This window comes from Mus musculus, chromosome 9, assembly GCF_000001635.26.
Source record: "Mus musculus strain C57BL/6J chromosome 9, GRCm38.p6 C57BL/6J".
NCBI lineage: Eukaryota > Metazoa > Chordata > Mammalia > Rodentia > Muridae > Mus > Mus musculus.
The window spans coordinates 109,543,680-109,569,294 of record NC_000075.6 but is presented as its reverse complement, the minus strand read 5'-3'; the positions used below and the strand labels follow the sequence as shown (position 1 = coordinate 109,569,294).

At 42.3% G+C, this 25,615-nt stretch overlaps 1 protein-coding gene across 3 annotated transcripts; it reads left to right on the top strand.

Moving 5' to 3' along the window:
* The first annotated feature begins 1,032 nt into the window (after positions 1-1,032).
* Fbxw15 (F-box and WD-40 domain protein 15) lies at positions 1,033-16,693 on the top strand. Of its 3 annotated transcripts, NM_199036.2 has the most exons (10): positions 1,033-1,154; positions 2,145-2,182; positions 2,366-2,529; positions 3,842-3,960; positions 9,367-9,576; positions 10,991-11,149; positions 12,006-12,216; positions 13,556-13,734; positions 14,024-14,148; positions 16,526-16,693. In NM_199036.2, the coding sequence occupies exons 1-10, from the start codon at positions 1,065-1,067 to the stop codon at positions 16,629-16,631; spliced, it is 1,401 nt and encodes a 466-aa protein (NP_950201.2). In that variant the 5' UTR covers positions 1,033-1,064; the 3' UTR covers positions 16,632-16,693. The 3 variants fall into 3 exon arrangements, with proteins under 3 accessions (NP_950201.2, XP_006512232.1, XP_011241281.1); XM_006512169.2 differs by lacking the exons at positions 10,991-11,149; positions 12,006-12,216; positions 13,556-13,734 and having other exon boundaries at positions 1,051-1,154; positions 16,526-16,686; XM_011242979.3 differs by lacking the exons at positions 12,006-12,216; positions 13,556-13,734; positions 14,024-14,148; positions 16,526-16,693 and having other exon boundaries at positions 1,051-1,154; positions 10,791-11,068.
* The last annotated feature ends 8,922 nt before the right edge of the window (positions 16,694-25,615 follow it).

The following is a 25,615-nucleotide window of genomic DNA, read 5'->3' as shown; positions in this document are numbered from 1 at the left end:
TGCTGGTTGCAGTTGCTTCATGTTCTAACATCCAATTTTGTAGTAACAAATCCAGTAGTGGGATCTGCAGTCCTCAAAATTATTCTCAATCTGAATCAGTAGAGAGCATAGTTTAAACTGTGTCTTATATAACCATTTTGTATGTGTGTATGTCTAAGTATGTATACGTGCATATGTCCATGGTGTATGTCTGAGTGTACTCTATCGTACTGCTGGGTTCCTTGGGTTATTGTTTTACAGTACAAAGTATCACAGTTACTAAGGATCCAGGACATAAGCCCTACCTGTAGATACACATGTGAAGGTAATTTAAGAATGAAAATACATTCTGATTACTAGTTAGTACTATAATCATCATGAATACAATCAGCATGACTCTTTTACTCTTTTTTGGAAACAAATTCTCATTCTTTACCCTAGACTGGCCTGGAATTCATGTGCAGTACATGTAAAAGTATATGCAGGAGTGCCTATGCCTGTGTATGTGCAGAGACCAGCAATAAACATCATGTGTCTCTTTAACTGCCACTTTCTACTAGAAAGCTGAGTATACAGCATATGATCTCAGAGGCTGTGCAGGCACAGAGAGGTGGGTCCTGCTGATCTAACTCAGTTCTCAAGGTAGACATAAACATGGAAACCAGAGTCCTTACACCAGTAATTTGCAGCAACCTAACTGGCTTCATAAAAACAATTGAACCTGTTGAAAATTAGTGTGCTACTCAGAATTTTCTAGAAAGTTCTGACAAGTACATCATCAATCAGGACAGCCCCAGATCATGTGCTTTTGGTCTCCACAGTGCCAGGAAGGGGTTGTTGAGCTCATCTACTCAGTGAAAATCACTGTGCAGTGAGTTAAGGTGTGAGCACTCTCAGCTGAGTGTTTCTGGTTCCAGTGAGTGGGGGCTTGGAGTCAGGCTGAGCGTCTACACAGCTGCAGCTTTCTCCAGTCAAAGTCTGATGAGCTGTGGTCGGCAATCCTGTGAAATCTTTGGCCAAGTCTTTAAAATCAGAGCAAGCTGGGGAGGAGAAAGAAGAGTCAGTGTGGACTTAGGCCACTGAAGATGGCGATCCATTTACCTTGTTTGCCGATGATGAAAATCCTCTCCTATCTGGATGCCTACAGTTTGCTACAGGCTGCCCAAGTGAACAAGGTAAAAGCTCCATGGCTGAACTCTTCCAATTGGTGCATCCTAAATAAGGCCCCTTTGGCCTTTCCCACTCAGTCTTGCAGTCTTAGATATCCCAGCACCACACTCACACAGCCTGGCATCCTCCTACACTCCTTCAATCCCTCCCTCTCTCCCTCTCTCCCTCCCTCCCTCCCTCCCTCCCTCCCTCCCTCCCTCCCTCCCTTCCTTCTTTCCCTCCCTCCCTTCTTTCCTTCCTTCTCTACCTCCCTCCCTTTTTTCCTTCCTTCCTTCACCCCCCTCCCTCCCTCCCTCCCTCCCTTCCTTCTTTCCCTCCCTCCCTTCTTTCCTTCCTTCTCTACCTCCCTCCCTTTTTTCCTTCCTTCCTTCACCCCTCCCTCCCTCCCTCCCTCCCTCCCTTCCTTCCTTCCCCTTCTCCTTAAACTTACCTTATTCAGACCTGTCTACTCAGCTCTGACACATTAGTGTCTCGGGGACTCAGCTGCTTCTCTTCACCAACAGAGTGCCAACGTATAGAATAGGAAATGTACATCTAGGGGCTATATTATCCACTTTGAACGATTAAATGTGGCAGGAGTGGTGGTGCAGGACTGTAATTGAAGCACTTGTGAGGTAGAAGCAAAATGATCAGGAGTTAGGGTCAGACTCAGGATTACAGGAATATACAACCAGCCCAGGCTACTAGACACCCTATCTCAGAACAGTAACAGTGATAACAAAATTCTGCTAAATGAAAAGAACAAGCTGCCATGCAAAGATGTGCTGCTCATATGAAGCATCCTTGAGATTCCATGTCAGACCTTTGGAGACTGGACCTCCTTCCTCTGAGCCCTCATTTGGTGACTTGTGTTTGCTGGGGTAGGTCTCTTTAGGCTGACTGGGCCTCGAGAGCTAGGACTGTGTTTCATTAACCTGTGTAGGCCCAACACAGAACAAATTGAGAGCAGGAGAGGGAGGTGGATGTTGGTTTAAAGATTCTTTTCTCTCCCATAGGACTGGAATGAACTTGCCAGCAGTGATGTCCTGTGGAGGTAAGGAAAGGGGCAGGGTGGGATGGGAGGAGGGGACAAGATGGGGCAGAGAGGGAAGAAGAGGCCTTCTGATTCTGGACCTGGACCTCTGCTGCATGGGGATGGTTAGTGAATAAAAGTTTGCACATTGTAACAGTGAAGAGACTTGGGTCAGCCTGATGGGATTGCAACTTTGCATTGCAGGAAATTGTGTCAGAAGAGATGGCTCTACTGTGACATGGATACCCTGCAGCTCCAGGGCAAAGAGACATGGAAGCAGTTCTTCATTGATCGAATATGGCAAGAACGTGCCAAGTTCCGTGCAAAGGCAAAAGATTTCACTTACAAGGAAATTCCTTTGATGTGTGGTATGGGCTTGGGTACTCTAGAAGAGACCCCCACTTGGTTTTACCCGTTGTGTGCAGTCCTACATTCTCATTTAATAAGAGGAAGGGAATTGTAGTTTAATAAGATGGGACTACTGTGCTAGTCTAGACATGGAACCAATCTGTGATCTGCTGAGTGGTTGCTCAACATCATAAAACCAGCCTTATTTTTCCCTTTCCCTGAATGATTTGTTCCCTTCCTAGAGTATAGATAAAGTTTACTGGGGAAATTACCAAATAGGCTTTAGTATATATCTTTTTCAAAAAACTTCCTTGGAACAGTTTTCTGATGGAGATATGCTTTTAAGTTTTTTACATTCATTATTTTTAGTATTCCTGTTCCTGTATGTGACATGTGTACATGGCACACTGTGTGTGTGTGTGTGTGTATGTGTGTGTGTGTGAAGGCAACTTTGTGGAATATGTTTTCTTGAATGGAAGAATCTTTCCTTTTCCATTTGTTTTGAGATAAGGCCTCGCTCTATAGCCATGGCTAGTCTGGAATTTCATCTGTAGACGAGGCTGGCCTAAAATCAAGAACTTCTGCTTGCCTTCACTAGGAATGATACATGATTTGTCTTTCCTTTTGTTTCTCTCTCTCTCTTTCTCTCTTTCTCCCTTCCTTTCTTTCTCCCTTCCTTTCTTTCTTCCTTCCTTTCTTTCTTTCTTTCTTTCTTTCTTTCTTTCTCTCTTCTTTTCTTTCTTTCTTTCTTTCTTTCTTTCTCTCTCTCTCTCTCTTCCTTCCTTCCTTTCTCTCTTTCTTTCTTTCTTTCCTTCTTTCTTTCTTTCTTTCTCTCTTCCTTCCTTTCTCTTTCTCTCTTCCTTTCTCTTTCTCTCTTCCTTTCTCTCTTTCTCTCTTTCTCCCTTCCTTTCTCTCTTTCTCTCTTTCTCCCTTCCTTTCTTTCTCTCTCTCTTCCTTCAGACAGGATGTCATGCATCACAGGCAGACCTCAAATCCTTTATGTAATGCACACCAATGATCTTGAACTTTGGAACTTTCTGCCTCCAAATGATTAATGGATTACTGTTTATTGGCCTTTCAGAACAGAACGGAGAACTCTGGCCAGGGAGTCAAAGCCCCAGGCCCCAGACCCATTTTGTATCTATAGAAACAGATTAAAGGGTAAATGTGTCTGAACCACCAGCCTACAGTGTGCTTGGTGGCCTCCCTTCATCTTTTCCACAGCTTTTATCCAAGCCTTCTACAAGGCAGAGGGAAATGAACCATATGTCCTTCAGGTTGAGTTGTCCCTCAACTGTCTGCTGCCCACATACTGTTGGGGTTTCCTTGCAGGACTTTTTGGATATGCATGTTATATCTCAGGGTGTGGCTTAACAAGAAAGGGACAAGACAAGTCTGTTGTCTGTATGGTGAATTCCAAGAATACAATTTCCACCTGGGATGTTCACAAGGTGAGTCTGGTCAACGAGTTGCAAATGTTACCCTCATATGAATTCTGATTTCATCATTTTGTTGCTGGTGATGATGAGACAGGATCCCCCTGTACAGACCTGGCTGTCCCGAAGTCCCTAGATAGATCCATTTATCTTGGATTCCAATGTGCTTTGGTCAAAGATTTGCACTATCACACCTGATTTCCCCACTTCTTACTTTTTTATCTTTAGATTTAATTGATTTCTATGTAAAAGTATTTTCTGTGTATATATGTATGTGTAACCCATGTGTGTATGCTACCTGTGGACGTCACAAGAGGGTGTCAGGCCCCTTAAAAACTGTAGTTGCAGATGATTGTAAGCTGTGGGCACTGAACTCAGGTCCTCTGCTAAGCCATCTCTGAAAGGCCTGTCAGTGTTTCAAGGTTTTCATCATATATTGTTCTCCTACAAGGTGGGGTTTACTCCTAGGTATTCTTTTTGAAGATATATTTTTGATTTTATATATGTGTGTGTCTGTGTTAGTTTATGGTTGGTGCCCACTGACAGAGGCCAGAGGCTGTGAGGTGTTCTGTAGGTATTGGGAACCCAATTAGGGTTCTCTGCAAGAACGTTATTGCTCTGTACTGCTGAACAATCACTCTGACCCCTTACTCCAGGGTTTGTTTGTTGGTGGTGTGTTTTTGTTGGTTTTGTTGTTGTTGTTGTTGTTGTTGTTGTTGTTTTTGTTTGGTTGTTGTTTTGTTTTGTTTTTTTCTTTTTGGTTTGAAATAGTGTTTCACTGTGTAAGAGCCTTGGGAGAAACTTGCTCTGTAGACCATGCTGGCTTTCAACGCTGAGATCTGCCAAACTATGCCTGCTTGGAATCAAAAGCATATACCCTGTTCACCAGGCCCCTTCAGGGTGGTGTTTGAGGGGGGCTCTGAATCAGAAGGCTTCCCTGACCCTTCTTTAGTTTGTTTATTACTCTATAGGAAGAGTGGTGATTTTTTTCCATGTTAACATTGCAGCCTGTCAATTTTCTGGAAGTTTATCAATTCTAAGAGTTTTCAGAGGAGTCTTAGGATCTCTAATACAGGCTCATAGTGCCTGCAAATGAGGAAACGCTGGCTTCCCTTTCCTCTTGGCCTCTTTTCTTTGCTTCTCTTGTTTCATTGTTCTAGCTAAAACAAAACCATATTCAATAAGAGTAGAGAATGTGGATATACTTGTCTTGTTCCTGATTTTGCTGGAAATGCTTTGTTTTTTTTTTTTCACGGTACTTTTGGGTGTATATTAAAGAAACTGCTGACATTACTGTTAGTTGATATGATTAAGATTTTTATTGTAGATATGAGAGAATGACCAGAGAGGTCTAGAAGTGTCCAAAGGAAACAGAAAAGGAAGTAGACTATGTTGTGTGTTTAAGACCAGGAAATGTTTTGTAGAGTATTGTGAGGTTGTACGGAGCTTCAGTTGAAAGGTCCATGCTGAGGCATCCCTCCCCCTGAGGTACCAGACATATGATGGGTATAGTGTAGAATAGAGTTTATTTAGGGCATTGGAAGTAAAGTTGAGAAGGGAGTAGAGCAGAGAAAGATGGAGAGGGAGAAAGGGAGAAATGTTGAGAGGAAAGGAGAGGCAGGTTAGAAAATGTGGAGAGGGAGAGGGAAGGGGAAAGAGGGAAAAATGGGTTAGGGAGAGAAAAGATTCAGACAGAAAGGTCAGAGAGAGGGACCCAACAGACACTTACATAGCAAGCCAGGCCTCCTTGGCTGTTGCCAGGTAACTGTTGGGTGGAGCCCAGAAGGAATGCTAACATTTGTCCATTTTGGTTTAAATTTAAAAAGGAGAAAGTAGAAAAAGGTAACGGTGAAGCAGGAATAGGGTCCTTGTGATCTCTAGCTGCTTTCCGCTGACTTTGGGTGACATGTCTGGGAAACCTAAGACAATGGGGATGGGGTGTCGGTCTAGTCTTATGAGAGTGGTTTGTTTCCTTGCTGACTAGGATCTGTGAGGGCCATCTGTGGGTAGGAAGGATCAGGCCCAGTGGAAGCATCCGTGTCTGTGAGAGCAGACGCTGACACATCTGTGGGTTGCTTCTTTGGAGCTGTCCTGGAGGTAGATTTTGAGTAAACACCTGGACATAGCAAGGTGCTAGAACAGTTATGTATATTTGAGGAAGAGAATAAAGTCAAGTGCTTTGGGGAGAAAAAGTCATGTTCTCATGCGTACATTAGAAACCCTTAGGTCTTGGTGGTTGGGGTGAGAGGAGTCCCAATCCCAGGGAACAGGAGAGGAATCCCACCCTCTGGAATAGGCAACAGGTAGGAACGTAGGCTATTGACTGGCAGGTGTACCTATCTAGATGGGGTCTGTGTTTTCCATGAGAGGTGAATCTGAGTCGATTTTATGGAGCTTATATATATATATATATATATATATATATGAATTTAGCATGATGAAACACATTTTAACTTTACATTTAAAAAACAAGTAAAGGAACCTTGAAGATTTGACCATGTGAATATGATAGTTGATTATATAGTTTATCATGAAAAACACCTTAAGTCTATAGATAAGAATGATAGAGAAAAGATATGGTGTAGTAGCAACATCAGAGTTGGGGCAGCTGGTAAAAGGTGATGTAAGTTTACTTGACAGAGTCATCCGAAAAACTGTAAGTGGAAATTGTGAGTTAATTCCAGGAGGTACACATAACTAGCAATCTTTAAAGTGGCCAGGTTGTGTGACATTAAGGAGTTGGTAGGCTGAGGTCAGGATCTGAAGCAGAAGGCAAAAGGAATGAAATGTTAGTGTTATTTGTGAGGGGGGATGTCCAAAGAGTAATGATCTTGGAGGAGGGTAAGAATGTTCTGTGGTGGGTGAGACAAATCTAGGCCCCTAAGGGTCACAGCTCTGGCTACCTTGTCAGCTCAGTTGTTTCCCTTGGAGACAATAGAGTCATCCATCTGGTGGGACCTGCAGTGGACAATTCCATCTTGATTCTGGCAGAGGTAGTCTGGCCATCAGGCCCAGAAGATGAGAGGCTTTTTCCTGTGGGGGAGGGGCATGGGAGAGATGACTCACTTGTCTTAGGCAATATGAGACATTTAACTCCCTGGGTATCCTCTGTTTGTCCACAGTTAAGGCCAGGCCCTGGCATCAGGCATGGCAATGGAGCAGTGATTCTCAGTTGTTGTCATACCACACTCTAGGCAGTCTTGTCACTCAGAGATCTTGGGCAGTATGGAGTTCACTTTCAGGATTTGGGAGTCTCTGTCTATTATAGTAAGCAAAAAACATTTAACATTACATTTAGCAGATTTCTGACAAGATTGAAAGCCAGTATCTATTAAGTATATCTGAGTTAGACAATCTGTGTTTATTTGTTCTAGAATGTATCTAGTAAATCAGTACATTGTAACACTATGACAGTAAGAAAAACAAGGCTAAAGTTATCTTTTGCAGATGGGAAATGGTTTCACAAGTTCCTGAGGAATAATAGCTTTCTCTAACTGTCAGAAATCCCATAATCCAGCTTGGTCTCGCTTCTGGATATTTGTAGAGTCTTGAGAACTAATAATTACCACATAATACACGTTGGCTACAAGTGTGTTAGTGGGCTTTCTGTTGCTGTGTTAAAAGGCTATGGCCAAAAATGTAACTTAGAGTAAAGGACTCACAAGTTACAGTCCATCAGAGGAGGCTGAGGCAGAAACTGAAGCAGAGACCATGGAGGATTTATCAGTCTTTATGACTCGCTCTCCATGGCTTCCTCAGTGAGCTTTCTTATACCACCCAGGAACACCAGCTTGGCAGTAGCACTGCATACAGGTGGCTGAGAACTCACACATTGATGATTGATTAGGGAAATGCTCTACAGGTGTGGTTAGAGGCAATCAGCTTGCATGGATGCAGGGGTGTTGTCCTTTCTCAATTCACTACCTGTTTTCCTCATTTGCAACGTATAAGCATTGATGTTCCAATAACCAGTTTTGGAATGGATTCATTGTGAATAGTTTTGTTTCATGTGTTGTAAAACTTAATTCTGCCAGAAGTGGTGGCTCAGGCCTCTAACTCCAGCACTCAGGAGGCAGAAGCAGGTGGTTTTGAAGCCAACCTGGTTTCCATAGAGAGTTCCCAGAGAGCCAGGGTATAGAGTGTCCCTGTCTCAAAAACCAAAAATCAAAACAAACAAAAACAAAACAAAAACTCAAAACACCCCTAGCCCCATTAGAATTGATGACAGGCACATGCTCTCTGCTGCACTGTTAGTAAAAGGTGAAATGGGTTTGAACACAGGCTGCTGAATGTTCTTCATGTGTGTTTGTGGGAGTTGTTTCTCCCCTTCCATGTGGTTCCTGGGGATTGAACTCCTGTCATCAGGTTTAGTGGCAGGTGTCCTTCCCTGCTGAGCCATCTTGGCAGCCATGTTCTTCTCTCTGGTCTGTACAGTGTGTGTGTGCTTGCCTCAGAGCATAATGCATGTGTCCTGTTTTCCTGTCCACTCCTGCCCCAAATAATCTAAATGTTTGTTTTCTTCTTTGTATTTCTTCTTATTTTTATGTACATAGGTATTCTGTCTGCATGTATGTCCATGTGAGGGTGTGAGATGCCCTGGAATGGGAGTTACAGACAACTGTGAGCTACCATGTCTGTGCTGGGAATTGAACTCAGGTCCTTTGGTTAAGAACATCTGGTGGTCTTAACTGCAGAGCCATCTCTCCAGCCCTGGGTTTCTTTTTCTTTTTTGAGATAGTCTTGTAATGTAGTTTTAACAGGTCTGCAAATTGACATTGTAGACCAGGGTTGCCTCAAGCTGCTAGTGATCTTTGTGCCTCTGCCTCTCTGGGCTGGGATTCTAGGCCAGTGCTACCATGCCCAGTGAGGGATGCTTAGAACTTTCATATTCTTTTTTAAAGATTATATATATATATGTATATACACACACACACACACACACACACACACACATATACATACACTGTAGTTCTACAGATGATTGTGAACCTTCATGTGTTTGTTGGGAATTGAAGTTTTAGGACCTCTGCTCTTTCCAGTCAACCTTGCTCTCTCCAGTCAGCCCTGCTTGCTCTGGTCATCTCTGCTCCATCAAACCCTGCTTGCTGCTTGCTGTGGCCCAAAGATTTATTTATTATTATATATAAGTACAGTGTAGCTGTCTTCAGACTTGCCAGAAGAGGTTGTCAAATATTGTTTGTGCTTGTGAACCACTATGTGGTTGCTGGGATTTGAACTGATGACCTTTGGAAGAGCAGTCAGTGCTCTTACCCGCTGAGCCATCTCACCAGCTCAAACATTCGTATTCTTTCCTTGTAAGTAAGAAAGGGTTCCAGTCTGGACGAGGCTTCCAAATAAAGCTGGTGGGTGAAAGCAGCTGAACTGAAGTTGGTGAGACATGATGATGCTCTTGTTCCCCAGAGCGTTATAACCTGGAAAAGCCCAGAACAGCCGGCAAGTATCAAGCTGTTGACTACCCTCCCTGAGATGCACATTGCAGTCACTGTAGATATTCAATCAACTATCAAACTGTGGGACTGTCACAACAGGGAAGCTCTGGCGACTAACAACCTGAAGTCTCCATGCAAATCACTGAAAGCTGTCTTTACCAAGGATGGCCCAATTGTCTTGGTAAGTGACCCCCTTATCTGGAATAGTCACACAGAACAAATCACTTGCCAATTTGAGGTCCCCATTACTGTCAAATCGTAACTTGCCTTCTTAGAGTCTCTGCAAATGCTGAGTCAAGTACAGTATACCATAAATATGGCCATCCTTTATCTTTTGACCTATTTCATGTACATTTCTTAAGCCATTCTCTTAAAAATGTCATTTTAAAATTCCTGGGATTTGGGGGGAGATGGCTCAGTGGGTAGCAGTGTATGCCATGCAAGCACGGAGAACTGAGTTCAAATCCCTGACACTCACATAAAAAGTGGGATGTGGCTAAATGTGTCTGTAACCTCAGTGTTGTTGGGGAAGGAAACACAAGGGTCACTGGGACTAGACTGCTGGTAGCCAAGCCAACCTAATTTCAGGTTCAATAAGAGACTTTCTGAGGAAATCAGGAGAAGAGTGATCTAACAGGATACCCTACTTCCTTCCTGGTTTCCATGAATACCGAGGTATATAATCTATATATAATGCATATATATATATATATATATATATATATATATATAACATGCACACACACACAATTTTTCTGAGTGATTTTACATCTTCTTGTCTTTGAATTGTTTATTATTTTTGAATCTGTGAGTTTGGGTAGGCACAATACAGAGAAAATTGAGAATTTTATCAGATATTGAGAAAAACAGGATAATTTTGATGTCCCATTGTGTCCTGAGGAGGAGTGATTAGGGCTTGGAAAATTTTTGCATATACCCTAACTCATGTGTTTGTGACAGAGTCTTATTTTGCACTCCTGGGTGGAATAGACCTCACTGTGTAGACTAGGGTAGTTTAACTCAGAGAGATCAGATGACATCTGAGTGTTGGGATTAAAAAAGATATAAGTTACCATGCCCTACAAAAGTCTCTTGAGTTTGAGGCCAGCCTGGTCTACAAGATAGCCAGTGCTGCACAGAGAAATTCTGTCTGAAAAAACCCAAAAGGAAAAAAAAATTATTTGTGTTTGGATATATTCCCTGCATATGTGTCTAAGTATCATGAGCAGGCTTAGAGGCCAGAGAAAGCCATTGGAGCCCCTGGGATTGAAAACACACACACACACACACACACACACACACACACAGAACACAAACACAGAACACACACACACATTTTCTCACCCTATGTCTCTTCCTCTTTCTCTCTCTGTCTCTCTCTGTCTCTTCCAACAGTTACCAACTGAGTCATCACCCCAGATCTAGAGAGTCTTATTTCATAGGATCAGTGCAGAAACTCTGTGAAGCAGGCTGGTCACAACTTTGGATCTCATTATTGGACTTGAAGACACAGTGGTGAATCTCAGAGCAAATAACACTGCTTCCTCCATGCTTAACCTTTTCCCACTGACCTGGTGCTGCTGCTCTGATTTCAGATAGGTGATACCTTGGGTAACATCCACATCTTTAGGATTCCAGATTTATACCTCATTTCCACAGTCAATGTATTGCCATATGGTTTTGATGGAATCTACTGTTCTCCTCAGAAGAAATGGGTCTTACTGAGTAAGAAACACCCACATATTTTGCCAAAGGTAGGTGTGTTCTAGCAACTGGAGGGTGAAGATTGGAGACAGTGGGAAGGTTGAGCCCTAAGGGAAGTCCAGGTAGACCACTCCCATTCTCCTAAGCCCTATCATAAGTAAAGTCACCCTACAGTCAAGAAAGAATACTGTGCTTGGTAGCAGTCACCTGACCAGTCACAATGGCAAATGTCTATTAGTGAAGCGTCCTTGAAATGTGGCTCAGCCAAAGGATGAAGGCAAGTAAAATAACAGTCCCCAGACTCCTTTGCTGACCCTGAACTCAAAGCAATTTTCTATCACTGGCTGACAGGCCATGACAGATTTCAACTAAGTGCTACCATACCCAATGCTTTTTAAACTGCCTTCTCTCTTAACTGCCAGCTCTCTGGTGCCTGGTTCCCAGGTACTGCGAGAGCAATGGTCTGCTCAGAGGCCAGGTACTCCTCAGGGCCCAAGCATATTTATTTGGTTTTATACATTGACATACTTTCAAAGCAGTCTAGGTTCCACTCTGACAGTCTCAATGCCTCATTTTAAAAAATAGTCCAGGACAACCCTGGACTGGTCCTCTACACAGGGAAAATGTACATAACTCTGCCTTATGTGTCCATTGTAGTAGGATAACCAAGGAGCCCTTTGACATGAGTTAAGGATTCCATTCTCTCTCTGAATGTGATGGGAGGGGCAGAAGTTGATGAGTTATTTGGACCTTGAGTGGGAACAATGACTGCTCCACCCTGTCCTGGGTGAAGAACAGATGCAGCCATTCTGGGGTTTATTTTGAAAGCCCCTCATGTGGAGTGTGCATGTACCAGGCTGCAGAGATTTACTCTTCATTGACTCCCCTGGGCAATACTCTCTGCAGGTGTTTTACATGAGCAGCTTTCTGAGGACATCAGAATTCTCTGCCCCTGTGTCTACCGTTCTCAAATTATCCTTATATGAAAGAGTCTTCTGGACACCAAGAAGGGAAGACAGGATAACCCTGATGTCCAGAAGTGGTTTCCCCCAAGTCAAAATGTTTGAAACATATGATATCAAGCTGGAAGAGTTTGGGAACAAAAGAATTGTTAAAGGTAAACCATAGAAATTTCTCAAGCCCGACATGATGGCACACGCCCCAAATCAGGAGCACATGCATATATACACCCACACAGATCTGTACACACACACACACACACACACACACACACACACACACACACACTGATTAAGTTAAAAAATAAAAATAAAAGACCAAGTATGGTAGTGCACACCTTTAATCCCAGCATTCAGAGGAGACTCAGGCAGATCTGACTGGGTTCCAGGCCAGCCTGATGTATACAGTGAGCACTCTGTTAGCCAGTTAAGCACAGTGAGACCTTGTTTCAAAAAAAAAAAAACCCACATGACAAGCAATAAATAACTGTAAGATAGGGTGGAAAAATGGCTTATGCCAGTTGTTTTCTACCTGTGGGTCGTGACCCCCTATAACAAACTTCTATTCTCAAAAATACTTAAATCACAATTGATACCAGTAGCAATATTATCATTATGAAATAGCCACGAAAGCAACTTTATGGCTGGGTTCCCCAACTCCCAAAACCACATGAGATCCGCATTAAAGTTCAATAGGAAGCATTAGAAAGATTGAGAAGCACTGGCTTAGAGGATAGAGACCAAGATATGAGGAAGCAGTCTTACAGTGTAGATCAATTCCTGGGGTACCACATGATGGAGGAGAGATACAAATCCCTCAAATGTCCCCTGACCCCCACATGTGTGCTTCTGGCTTGAATACCTACACAAACATAATAATGTAAAAACAATTTTTAAAAGAAATCCTGATTTCTCCTGTGTCTCCCCCAAGTCCTCAGAGTAATGTATAAATGTTTGTCATTGTTTTGTATTTTTAGTCTTTGAAGACAGGGTCTCTCTGTGCTGCCATGACTAACCTGAATCTTGCTCTGTAGACCAGGCTGGCCTCGAACTTGGAGATCCACGGGACTGTGCTGGATTGTGGATCACCGTATGATGATGCTCCACATGATGATTTTGTAAAGGGAGCAGGGGGCTCCTTGGCCAGATGTGAACTTGTGCCTGCTTGATGGTCACCATTCTAGCAAACTATGGATTTCTCAGGCAGACATGTTTCCATTTCTGTCATGCACTAGGGACTGGGTTCTACTCTCCTTTCCCAATACAGTTGCCTTTCCATTGTTTGAGCTACTGACTGTCCACACCTTCACTGTGTCATAGCCTGCCTTTCCATGGCCAAGGTCATGGACTTGTCAGACCAATGGACTGTTTTCATTGTCTCTTTCAGACTAGCATGACAAGGAAGCAGGGATATGCTTTTCAGTAAGCATTAAGGGTTTTTCTCTTACTTAAATGAGTGCAAAAATTGCCTCTGTATTTTGTGTATGTTTGGAACAGGAAAATTGATAGCAAGCTTCGAGTTACAATGTCACAAGGTGAACCCACAGAGGTTTGGAGTCAGTGATAAGAACGTGATTGTTTGTTCAACTGAATCCTCTCTCTTGCTCTTCGACATAAATGGTCTCCGTCTAAAGACATTTCAGTACTGCCCAGAAATGATCGTGAAACTCAGTGTGGTACGTTTGGAATTTTTCCTCTCCAGTGGGGTTTTTTTTTAAAAAATTACATTTTTTAAACTTCATACTGTTGGGGTGTGCACATATGCATTTGTCTGTGTGTGAGCACTTGCAGAGTTCACAGGCCGACTTCCTGGTGTCAGTCTCTTTCTTTTTCCCTTTACATGGGCTCAGAGCACCAGGCTTGCTCAGCAAGTGCCTTTACCTGATGAGCCATCTCCTAGGCCCTCTCCCTGTCTTTTGATCTGACATTGACTCCAGCCTACTAACACTTGGGTGTTCTTTGAAGGACCCCCTTCATGTCATTGTCATTTGTAACACTGGCTCTATGGATGTGTATGCATGGGAGGAGAGAAGCCTGCTGCTCAGGAAGTGTTATCGACTGCACATTGAGAGACCTCTGCCACTGTACGGGTAAGCTCTGCTTCTTGACTTAAACTGGATGTTAATTTTTAAAACATTTCTGGAGCTAGAGAGATGGCTCAGCAGTTAAGAGCACTGGCTGCTCTTCTAGAGGACTTGGGTTCCATCCCCAGCACCCACATGGCAGTTCACACCTGTCTGTAACTCCAGTTCCTGGGGATCTGACTGACAACCTTCACATCAATGCAGTGAAAGTAAAGTTTGGCCAGGTGTGGTAGCACACATGCCTTTAATTCCAGCACTTAGGAGGCAGGGACAGGCAATTTCTGAGTTCAAGGCCAGCCTGGTCTAGGAGTGAGTTCTCGGAAAGCCAGGGCTACACATAGAAACCCTGTCTCGAAAACAAAACAAAACAAAACAAAACAAAACAAAAACAAACAAACAAAAGAGTAAAGTTTGAAATGGAAATAAAGAAAATATCTAATTAAAAAATTCAAAAAAAAGTAAAGTTAAACATATTAAAAAGTTCTATGTAAAATTGAATTTTTAAAAGAGAAATGAACTTTCTATAAAATATATGACTAAATTTATGATCCCCAGCATCACCCAGAACAGATATTGGCTGTGCATGTGTAATATTTAAGAAGTAGAGTCAGGAGGATCCAGAAGTTCAAGGTCACCTGCTATTTAGGAAGTTTGGTGGCCAGATTGAGTTCATTGCAAAACCATCACAAACAGAGAAAAATAATAAATGGCTAAGTATAACACGAGCCTTTAATCCCAGCACCCAGGAAGCAGAGTCATGTGGCTATCTTGTCAGTTGGAGGCCAGCCTGGTCTACATAGTGAGTCCCAGAACAACCAGGGCTATAGAGAGAGATTATGTATTAGGAAAGAAGGAAGGGAGGGAAAGAAAGAATTGCTAGTTCTTGGGATCTTGGTACAAACAGTTATGTCAACAGTCTCAGGCTCGCAGCCGAAGTGGGGGGACTGTTTCTTCATATCTAGTCTTTAGTGGCAGGATGGGTTCTCCTGAGTGTGGCCCTCTCTTGGGTTCCTTCATCAGTAAGCTGTCATCATTTCCATTTGGCTAATTTTCCTTTGAGTTTTACTTGCCTTCATCCAAGTTATTTTCAGTGATCATGGTGTGGTGGTACAGGCCCCAAATCCTGCTTCCAGGATGCTGAAGCAAATGCTGATTGCCATTTAGCAAGACACCTTTAACCCATCTCTTAAAAATAAATAGGAAGAGAAAATAAATGAGTCTCTGCTCTTGCAGGTTGCTCTGTGTAGCATATGCAGTCTTGGAATCAGGCTGGCTATGAACTCTACCTTGAGATCCATCTGTCTCTCCCCCAAGAGCCATGGGACTAAAGGAGTTCACCCAGAATCCCTTTTTTAACAAGGGTCAACAGCACATGTAAAGTTAGCAATATAATTTAAATTAGCGGTGCCATTTTTACCAACTCAGTGCAAAGTAGAATGAGGGTGTGGACAACAGGTTTCAGCTAGAGTCTGCAAGGTCACAGGCAGGAGGATGTGTAATTTCCCAGGGTTGCCTGACTCTTAGCTCCTGAGTGGTCCAGTAGAGGTTTCCCTCAGTAGTAAATAATGGAATGATTCCAGGACAGCCAGGGCTACACAGAAAAACCCTGTCTCTAAAAAACAAACAAACAAACAAAAAAGAAAACATGCTATGAATGGTAGCCCTCCTCTGCCAATGTGCACAGTTACTCAAAATTAACCTGAGATGGCTCAGCAGTTTGGGAAATCCACCAAGCCTGACAAGTTTAGTCTCTGGAACCTATTGGTGAAAGGAGAGAACTGATTCCCACAAGTTATTATCTATGCACTCCAGGCATCGGAGCATATGCATGTACTCCAGGACACACACATACAGGCACACATAGGCACACATACCCATGTAGACAGGTACACAGGCACGCACACACACACACACACACACACACACACACACACACATATTGTTAAATACGTACACACACTGGCACGCACACATAGGCAAGTACCCACTCAGGTATACATAGTCACATACCTACACACGCACGCACACATACACACACACACACATGACTGCATACATACACACGTGACAATTAAGTATATTTTTATTTATTTTATGGTTTTGAGTACACTGCAGATATCTTCAGACACACCAGAAGAAGGCATCAGATGGCATTACAGATGGTTATGAGCCAAAGTGTGGTTGCTGGGAATTCCACTCAGGACCTCTTAATGAACAGTCAGGGTTTTAACCACTGACCTATCTTTCCAGCTAGCAACAAATAAGTATTTCAAAGTTTTAAGGCGATTTAGGACTGTGATGAAAAGACAGTTGTTTGATTATAGTTGATAAAAATCACTCCCAATTGAGTACTGACATCAAGTTTTTTTTTTCCTGTTGGCAGCTTCATTTATAAAGCAGCATGTGATGATGTGAGCATAATTCAGTTGATTACAGATGAGCTCAGCCTCAGCTCTCTGACTTCATATGCCTTGAACATCTGCTCTTGAAAACTGAATGGGTTGTGTATCCTCTTCCTCAAAGATAATAAAGGCCTATTTGCAAGCCCAGGCTGGTGATTTCAGTGTTGTTATGCAGTAAAGAGGCCAAATGTGATGGTGCACACCTTTCATCCTGACACTGGGGAGGCACAGGCGGGTGGAAGATCTGAGTTCTGAGGGCAGCGTGGTCTACAGAGCTAATTTCAGGCCAACCATGTCTACATCATGAAAACCTATCTCTGAAACAAACACCATGGTTAGATGTACAAGCCATTTGGCTGTGACATCTGTCATTTCATTGCTATACAATTGAATCAGATGATCAGGCCATGTGGGCAGCTTTTCACTGCAAAAGTCATATGCCAATTTTTTTTTTTTAAAAAGGCCTTTTTGGAGACTATAAATTTCCCTTTTTCAATACCCAAGATACAATTTGCAAAACACATAAACTCAAAAAGAAGGAAGGCCAAAGTGTAGATACTTCGATCCTTCTTAGAAGAGGGAGCAGAGACTGAAGGAATGACCATACAGAGGCTGCCCCACCTGGAGATCTATCCCATATACAACCACCAAACCCAGACATTATTGTGGATGCCAACAAGAGCTTGCTGACAGGAGCCTTATATAGCTGTCTGCTAAGAGGCTCTGCCAGTCTGACAAATACAGAAGTGAATGCTCACAGCCATGAATTGGGCATAGCACAGGGTCCCCAATGAAGGAGCTAGAGAAAGGACCCAAGGAGTTGAAGGGGTTTGCAGCCCCATAGAAGGAACAACAATATGAACTAACCAGTACCCCTAGAGCTTTCTGGGACTAAACATCAATTCAAGAAATCACATGGTGGGACTCATGGCTCTAGCTGCATATATACCAGAGGATGGGCTAGTCGGTCCTCAATGAGAGGAGAGGCGCTTGGTCCTGTGAAGTTTCTATGACCCAGTATAGAGGAATGACAGGGTCCAGAAATGGGAGTGGGTGGGTTGGAGAGCAGTGGTTGGGGAAAGGTATACAAGGTTTTTAAATAAGAAACTAGGAAAGGAGATAACATTTGAAATGTAAATAAAGAAAATATCTTATTAAAAAAACACTTCTGCTTTCTCCCTTCATCCTTTAAACCTTCACATATACCTCTCCTCACTGTTCTCTAAGGATTTCTTGACCTCTTTTTTTCTCCCAAACCACTTTTTAAACCCAGAGCATATGGCCTGGGGAGATGACTTGGTAGTGAAGACCACTTGCTGTTCTTCCAGAGTGCCTGGATTCAATTTCTGGCATAAAGACCATAGCTAACAACTGTCTGTAATCCATTCCAGAGGATATGTTACCCTTCACACAGATATACATATAGGCAGAACAGCAACACACATAAAAATCTTTTTTAAAAAAGAAAAGAAGCAAAGAAAATAATTGTTAATAGTCAGAGATGGCTCAGCGGTTAAGAGCAATGACTGTTCTTCCGGAGGTCCCGAGTTCAAATCCCAGCAACCACATGGTGGCTCACAACCATCTGTAATGAGATCCAATGCTCTCTTCTGGTGTGTCTGAAGACAGCTACAGTGTACTTATGTATAATAAAAAATAAATCTTTAAAAAAAATCATATGGACCTGGGACTGGTGAGATGGCTCAATGGTGGCAGAGCACACCTTTAATCCCACCTCTTGGGAGACAGAGTCAGCCAGAACTGAGCACAAGCCAGCCTGGTTAACAGAGTGAGTTCAAGGACAGTCAGGGTTATGTACATATATGTACACAGAGAAACCCTGTCTAGATTAACCTTAAAATGGAAAATTAGAGATAATTGAGCTTATGGTTTAAAAGGATTAGAATCAATAGAGTGGAGTAAAGGCATGGAGCAGGAACAATGAAGAGTGCACTTCTTGACCTGCACATAGGAAACAAAGAGAAAGCATGGGAATGACAAGTCTTTTTAAACCTCAAAGCCTGTCCACAGTGACACAACCCCTCCAACCAAGCCACACCTCCTAATCCTTCCAACATAGTTCCACTAACTAGTTGCCAAGTTTATGAGAGCCATTCTCATTCAGATTACCACACATGCACACAAGTGCATAGCACACAGAACCATGCAAACAAAGAAACCCTATAGCTAAGCCACTTGAGAGGCAAAAGCCTTAAAGGAATCCTAAACTATAAGGTGAGCTCAAGGCTCTCTTGGGGTACATGACACTGCCTCTCAAAAGAAATTAAACCAAAGGACTAGAGACGAGGCTTGCTAGTTAAGACCAGAGCTGCTCTTCCTGAGGACCCAGGTTCAATTCCCAGCACCCACAGGGCAGTTCACAACTGACAATACAGTTCCAGCGATCCAACACCCTCTTCTGGCCTCTGAGGTAACTACATGCTTCTGGTACACATTCAGGCAAAACAAACCAACACACACACACACACACACACACACACACACACACACACACACACACGTAAAACAAGCTCCCTGACTGTCTAGGTAAGGGATGTGTATCCTTGGAGACCCAGCACTTAGGAGGCTGTGCCTGACCACAGGGAGCTCAAGGTAGCTGAGACTGTGTGACAAAACCCTCAAGTAAGTAAATGAGGCTATATGTCTAAACAGAAGAGAATTTTCTGAGTTGGGGAATGAAAATATTACCAACTGAAAAAAGCAGGCAAAACAGAGACAATTTCTTCATAGAATTTTAAGGAATTTCACAACAAAATTCAGTGTTTTGTGCCCTTCCTTCTATCCTTCCAAAGGCTAAACAGACTGTGAGTGCTTGCCAAATTGGGTTTTATGAACTAGGTGGAGTTGTCTTTCTTGCTGCACCTGCAGTTTCCTATAGGAACTCAGAGGGAATAGACTGCATGCTGAGCTTGCTTTGCAACACAATCCAGCTGAAACAAAGGATGGGTTTTGTGGTCTTCCCTTTATAAACTGGAGCTGCAGAATTAAACTTTGAGCGTTGATCAGAAAAGCGTCTCTTGGCTCTATCCTTCTCTCACACCCCATCCTTTTTCATTTCCAGCCCCCTTTTTATGTAAACCCAGATTTCTATGGCTCCTGTACAGCTAGCTATAGGTAGCACCAAAAAAATGGGTCTGAAATCTGGGGGGTAGGGCAAACCAATGAGAAACACTGTCTTGGGTAGAGGTCCATAGAAAATAGAGGAAAAGTAACAGTATCCTGCACACTAAGAAACAAACAGCATTAATGGTAATCTTAGGTATAAAGTTTACTTTTTGGAGGCTGTTGTTGCAGGAGGTGCAGTTAAGCAGGATACAGCTAGGCTGGAGTGATGCTGACCAGATGCTGATTTCATCCAGGGGTGACAGTGCATTGGGACAGAGGAATTCTATATAGGGATATATCTGCAGCCAAGAGCTGAATTGGGTGAGAGGAGCAGGGTTTAAAAAACAGATGATAGAAAAATTCTTAGCTCAAGAAGATTTATGCTGTGCATGGCTCTGAGAGAGAGAGAGAGAGAGAGAGAGAGAGAGAGAGAGAGAGAGAGAGAGAGAGAGAGAGAGAATAGGTTTCAGAAAAGCAGTTGTCCCCTGTCTAGGATGTGTTAGCCAAAAAATGGACATAAGGTATTTCTGAGCTCTCCTAGGGACAGTTGGAAATTGGGAGATGTCCTGCTTCCTCTCTGGCTCCTATTGAAGCTATCTTTAGTCCTGGTTAAATCTAGGTCCCTTTGGGACATGCAAAAAATAGTATAAAAACAATCTTTTGAATCTATAATAATCATATCCCTATATTTTGGAAAGGCAGATGGAGTAGGTAAGCCAGTTTGTAATGCCTTCATAAGTCTCTAGCTTCATTAACCTTTCCTAAAACTTAAGTTTGGAACTTTGATTTAGAATAACCAATCTCTTGGCAGTGAGTGAGTTCATCAGCTCCAGTGTCTATTAATTCTTCAAAGCTATTTTCTTCAATTATTAATTTAAGGTGAGATCTCTTACTAGTAATAGATTGAACCCAGTATACCTCTGAGAAACCAAAGTCACCTTGTTCTCTCTTACTCTTAACAAATTTGGGAGGGGGGGATGCAAGGCAAGTAAAACAAGTTGAGTAATTCTTCTGCTAGGTCTGGTAAACACCTTGCTCAGTGCTAATCAGGATGACAAAGACAAAAGGAATGCCACATAAGCCTCCTCTGAGTCCATATATATGTGTGTGTGTGTGTGTGTGTGTGTGTATTATAATTATATATTATAATATAATTATATATATTAATTATATATATTATAATATATAATATGTGTGTGTGTGTATTTTGAATGTTTTGACTGAAGGCATGGCTAATAGCCCTATACTGTGTAAAAAAATCTTGCATCTGCTTCAATACGAGAAGTTAGGACTTTGAATCTTTCCATGTATATTATTCTTTATATGGAGTGTATTTGATTAGCTGATTCCATTGAAGGCCTTTTACTACAACCCTTTGCTCTTATACAATGAGCATTAAAATTCTGGGGAGTAGTTGTTGCTCCATAAAAGATTCAAAGACAATATTCTTTTCAATATTTGGAACATCAGTTCTTTCCAAAACAAACTGTAGCACAGAAAATTTAAATAAAAAAAGATAGTTTACTTACTTTAAAAAGCTTTTAGGAGATGTTAATTGGCTAAGACCTCCTCTTAAGCTTACCCCAGGAACTTAAGCCCCTGTTTGATATTCTCAAAGGGTATGCAAATTTTAATTCCCCTGGACAATTAACTGATGGGGGACAAGTAGCTTTGCAGAAAATAGAGGAAGCTAGTAGCCAACAACAGATACATTATATAGACTATGATCAGTTGTTGGCTGTTTGGATTATTGCTATTCATGTGCCCACAGCAATTCTTTGGCAAGGGGACCATTAATGTGGATTCATCTTTCTTCATCTCCCAGTAAAGTTTGAATAGCCTATTATGAAGCTGCTGCTGTGTTAATACAGAATTGTAGGATAGAATTATGAAAACTATTTTCAAAAGAATGCCTTAAGAACCTGATGAAATGTTTCTTGCATATTCCAAACAGCAATTAAATTGGTTATTTGGCCTAGTCCATGTGCAAATTTTTCAGGCAAAATTGACAAATTGTTACAATTTGCCTGCATGCATGCTATTGTATTTCCTGCAAGTTTGCATATATAGCCAATAGAGAAAGGTCTTAAAGTATTTATAGATGGCTAATCTAATTGGAAAGCAGCATATGTGATTGGCTCACATGTTTATTCTCTTTGAGTTTCCCCCTGCTTCACAAATAATTGAATTATGTGTTGTAGCCAATGTTTAGGAAATGTTGAAAAAAATCAAGCTTTTAATTCTTATACTGATAGCCAATATATAGTCCATGGTTTACAATTACTTGAAATTTTTAGCTACTGCTAATTCTCAATTTTTGCAATTATTTTTGCAAATACAACTAATTTAAGAGAACATACTTTTCCTTAACTTTATAGGACATTTAAGAGCTCATACTGGATTTCTTGGCCAGACCCCTTAGGGCAATGTCACAGAGATTTGTATACCAGGCAGATTATAGGTCTTGCACAGGAACAATTGGCCATACAAACTCATTCTTTACTTTACCAAAATAGTAATACCTTGAGAGAATAATTTAGTATTTCTAGAAAATATGCATATCAAATTGTAAAGCTTGTTCTCAGTGTCCTCTATTACTTCATGTAACATATAATGTTGTTAGTTCTCGAGTGCTTGTGTTGTGGATAGCCCTGTGACTAATTATATTTGATGTTGATTTTGTTCTCAGGTGAGTGGTTGTGAACAAGGAATGAGTCAGTACCAGGTGATTTCCTGTAAACCTGCTTCCCACCTAAATTTGTAAAATAAAGGAGAGCTGATGATTAGGCAGATAAAAGGGAAGGTTGAGCAGAAGTGGGAAGAGGGATTTGTTGGGGTAAATCTCCTCCCAAAAAATGCCCCGGGCAATGAAACAACAACACAGTTAATATAAACGCATGTTGTGTGCCTAGATTGGGCAGATCTACAGCTACACTACACTACCATCTTCCACATCTATGAGACCCCCTTAGAACTTGCAGTTTCTTCAGGCCATGTGCTTCTGCTCTGCTTTTCTTCTTCTTCCTCCTCCTCCTCTGCATCCTCTCCCTCTTCCATTTTCTCCTTCTTCTCTTCTTGCCCCCTTCTGCTCCACCATTCCTGGGTCTGCACTGCAAAATGCTGTGATAATGAGCAGCACACACTCTGCTCTTTATGAAGACATGGTGTGGTGTGCTTTTTCCACAGGAAGAATATGCACCAGTAATTAAGTACTGATGGCAACAGCAGGGGGAGCAGATATGAGTCCTATTTAAGTCTATTAGCCTTGGAACCGAGTAGTCAATCAAAGAATTAAGGATATTGGAAATGACATCCAACTAGAACAGCATAGCAACTACCTTACCTGGGACTTTTCTTGGCCATTTTCAACCCTAAGAAGGATATTGTAAGGGCAGGGATCTCTGGGTGGCTGACACTTAGCCAATGTTTCTCCCCACAGCAAATGATGAGACTTGGGTAACTGTGGTCTAAGACCTGTGCTGACCTTGAGCTGTCTGTGCTGGCATAGCTGTGTGAGTTTGCTTGGGACAGCCTACAGTTCTGTTGGCTGGGCCCAGAATCAATAGCAAAGTCGTACAAGTAAAAAAAAAAAAAAAAAAAAAAAGCCAACCATTTTATTGAGTTGACATGACACTATGAAAGAAGTGCCAGTGAGGAAGCCATTTAACATAAAGTCAGATGCAGCATGTGCTTTTGTGTGTGTGTTTGAGACCTAGGATGCATGTGGTAGAAAAGAACTGATTCCCTCCAGTTTTCCTCTGACCACAGGTGAACTGTGACACACAAACTCAGAGATCTGTCTACCTCTGTTGGGACTAAAGGTTCACACCCCACCATTTTTTTTAAATCACTGTTTGTTGATCAATAATAGGCCTCTGGGCAGCACCTGAGCTTGCCTGCCCATTGTGTGATATGCCAGAAACTATACCCATCTCCTCAGTAAGAATAACCCTCCCCAAAAAACCATTGTGATAAGAATAATCACTGTTTTTATCTTGAGCCTGGTGTAGAGAATAAGTTCCAGGACAGCCAGGTCTACAGAGAGAAACCCTGCCTCAAAAAACCAATCAATAACTAAACAAGCAACCACAACCCCCACACACACTTCACCTGATTACTATGGAACAAAAAGGTCAGGTGGAGTTAAATATGAAGTCAGGCATAAGGGGTAGGGGGACAGAGATAGAAAGACAGAGACAGAGACAGAGATAAATAGATGAGACATATAGACAGATAGACAGTCAGACAGATTCAGAAAGAGAGAGAAATTCAGATTGGATTTTAATGTTCTGTTTTGATTATAAAATCAGCTTATGATAGAGAGGCCCTAATGGCAGAAGGGTTTCATATGTAGTTTGTTATGGGGACACTGAGTCCCACCAAGGACCCAGGTCCTCTGCCTCCCTGTTTCTGCCCTTCCATCACCACCTTCCAACTCAGGACTCACCAGTGTGGAACTTACAGCTTCTGTTCTCTGCCTTTCACCTTCTCCTCATCTTCCAAGAACCCTGTGTGGAGTGGATCACCCAGCTGGACTGGCTTCTCGGCAGTCAGTTGGAAACCAGCATCCTTAGAACCAGGATGCTTAGAGCCAGTTCTTGCTATGGCAGGAACCATGGCCTTGCACAGAAATCCTGTTAGACACTTATGGGTTGGTGTGTCAGGGAACATAGTAGGTGCTCAGGTTGTTGCACCATTTGCCCTTCCTGGTGCTTTCCACCCTGCTCAGTATTGCAGAGCTGACCTCAATGCCAGGTGTCCCGACATGCGGGACAGTCAAACAGGGTCTGAGGAACCACCTGTGGAGAGAATGGGGGGCAAGAAACACAAAGAACAGACAGCAAGTCAAAAAATTCTGCACTTGATCTTAGCCAAAAGGATGAGAAGCGATGTCAAAAAATTCTAATCAAGCTGACAAATTTTATTTTTCCCAGGCAGGCTTTATGCCCACAGAAGCAGGATATGGGGAGGGGGATGACACAGAATTGCTTTGTTTCTGGGGGAACGCACCTGTTCCCAAAAGTAGGATATTGGCTAGGTAAAAGGTTCAGCAGGAGAAACAGAACAGAATGCATTGCTAGGTACCTGTCCACAAGATCTATAGCTATTTGTTTTTAACTGGGGTTAGTACTTTCCCACAGAGGCCTCACCTTTTTCCACAGGAATCTCAACTAAGCTAGTACTTTTCCAGCTCTCTTCTCCTCTCTCTCTCTCTCTCTTTCTCTCTCTCTCTCTCTCTCTCTCTCTCTCTCTCTCTCTCTCTTTCAAGTGTGTTTGTGTGTGTGTCTTTTTGCTAGGCTTTCTCTTACCTTTTTCATGTTTTTTTTGATCATTGCTATCTTATTCACATAAAAGCAACACTCTTCCCTAAGGGCTGCACACAGCCCTCCCTGCTGTAAAAAGAGTAAATCAAATTGGTGAAGGTCTTAGAAGTGGCCCAAACAACATCATTTCTCTCTGAGAGAACCACCCAAGTATTATTTCAAGGGAGGTGTCTATGATTAGGAGATTTGAGTGGAGGAAGTTGATGGTTGGTGGTCATTCTGGTCAGCCACAGGATCAGGAGTAGGATCAGGAGTTTCTTCATTTGGACCAACATTTAGAAAGAAATGAGATTTGTCTCAGGAGGAAACGATTACTCCATTCTGGACAAAGATGGGTTAACAATTTTTTACATGCTCCATCCTGGAAATGGGCAGGTTAACAGTTTTTACTGGCCTCTCTGGTAACCATATTGGGCTAGCATTTTCTTTTTCATAAATGCAAGCAGACCCTCATCCCTATATAAAGACAGGATCTGGTCCTTTCAATTGTCCAGTGAGGGGATTAGTGCATCACACTAATGCACAAGAATCTTTTGACTTAGGATGCCACATGCAGTCAGCTGCTGACCTGCCTTCATAATCCAGGGACAAGAACTTAAGAACAAAGAGAGCATGATTACA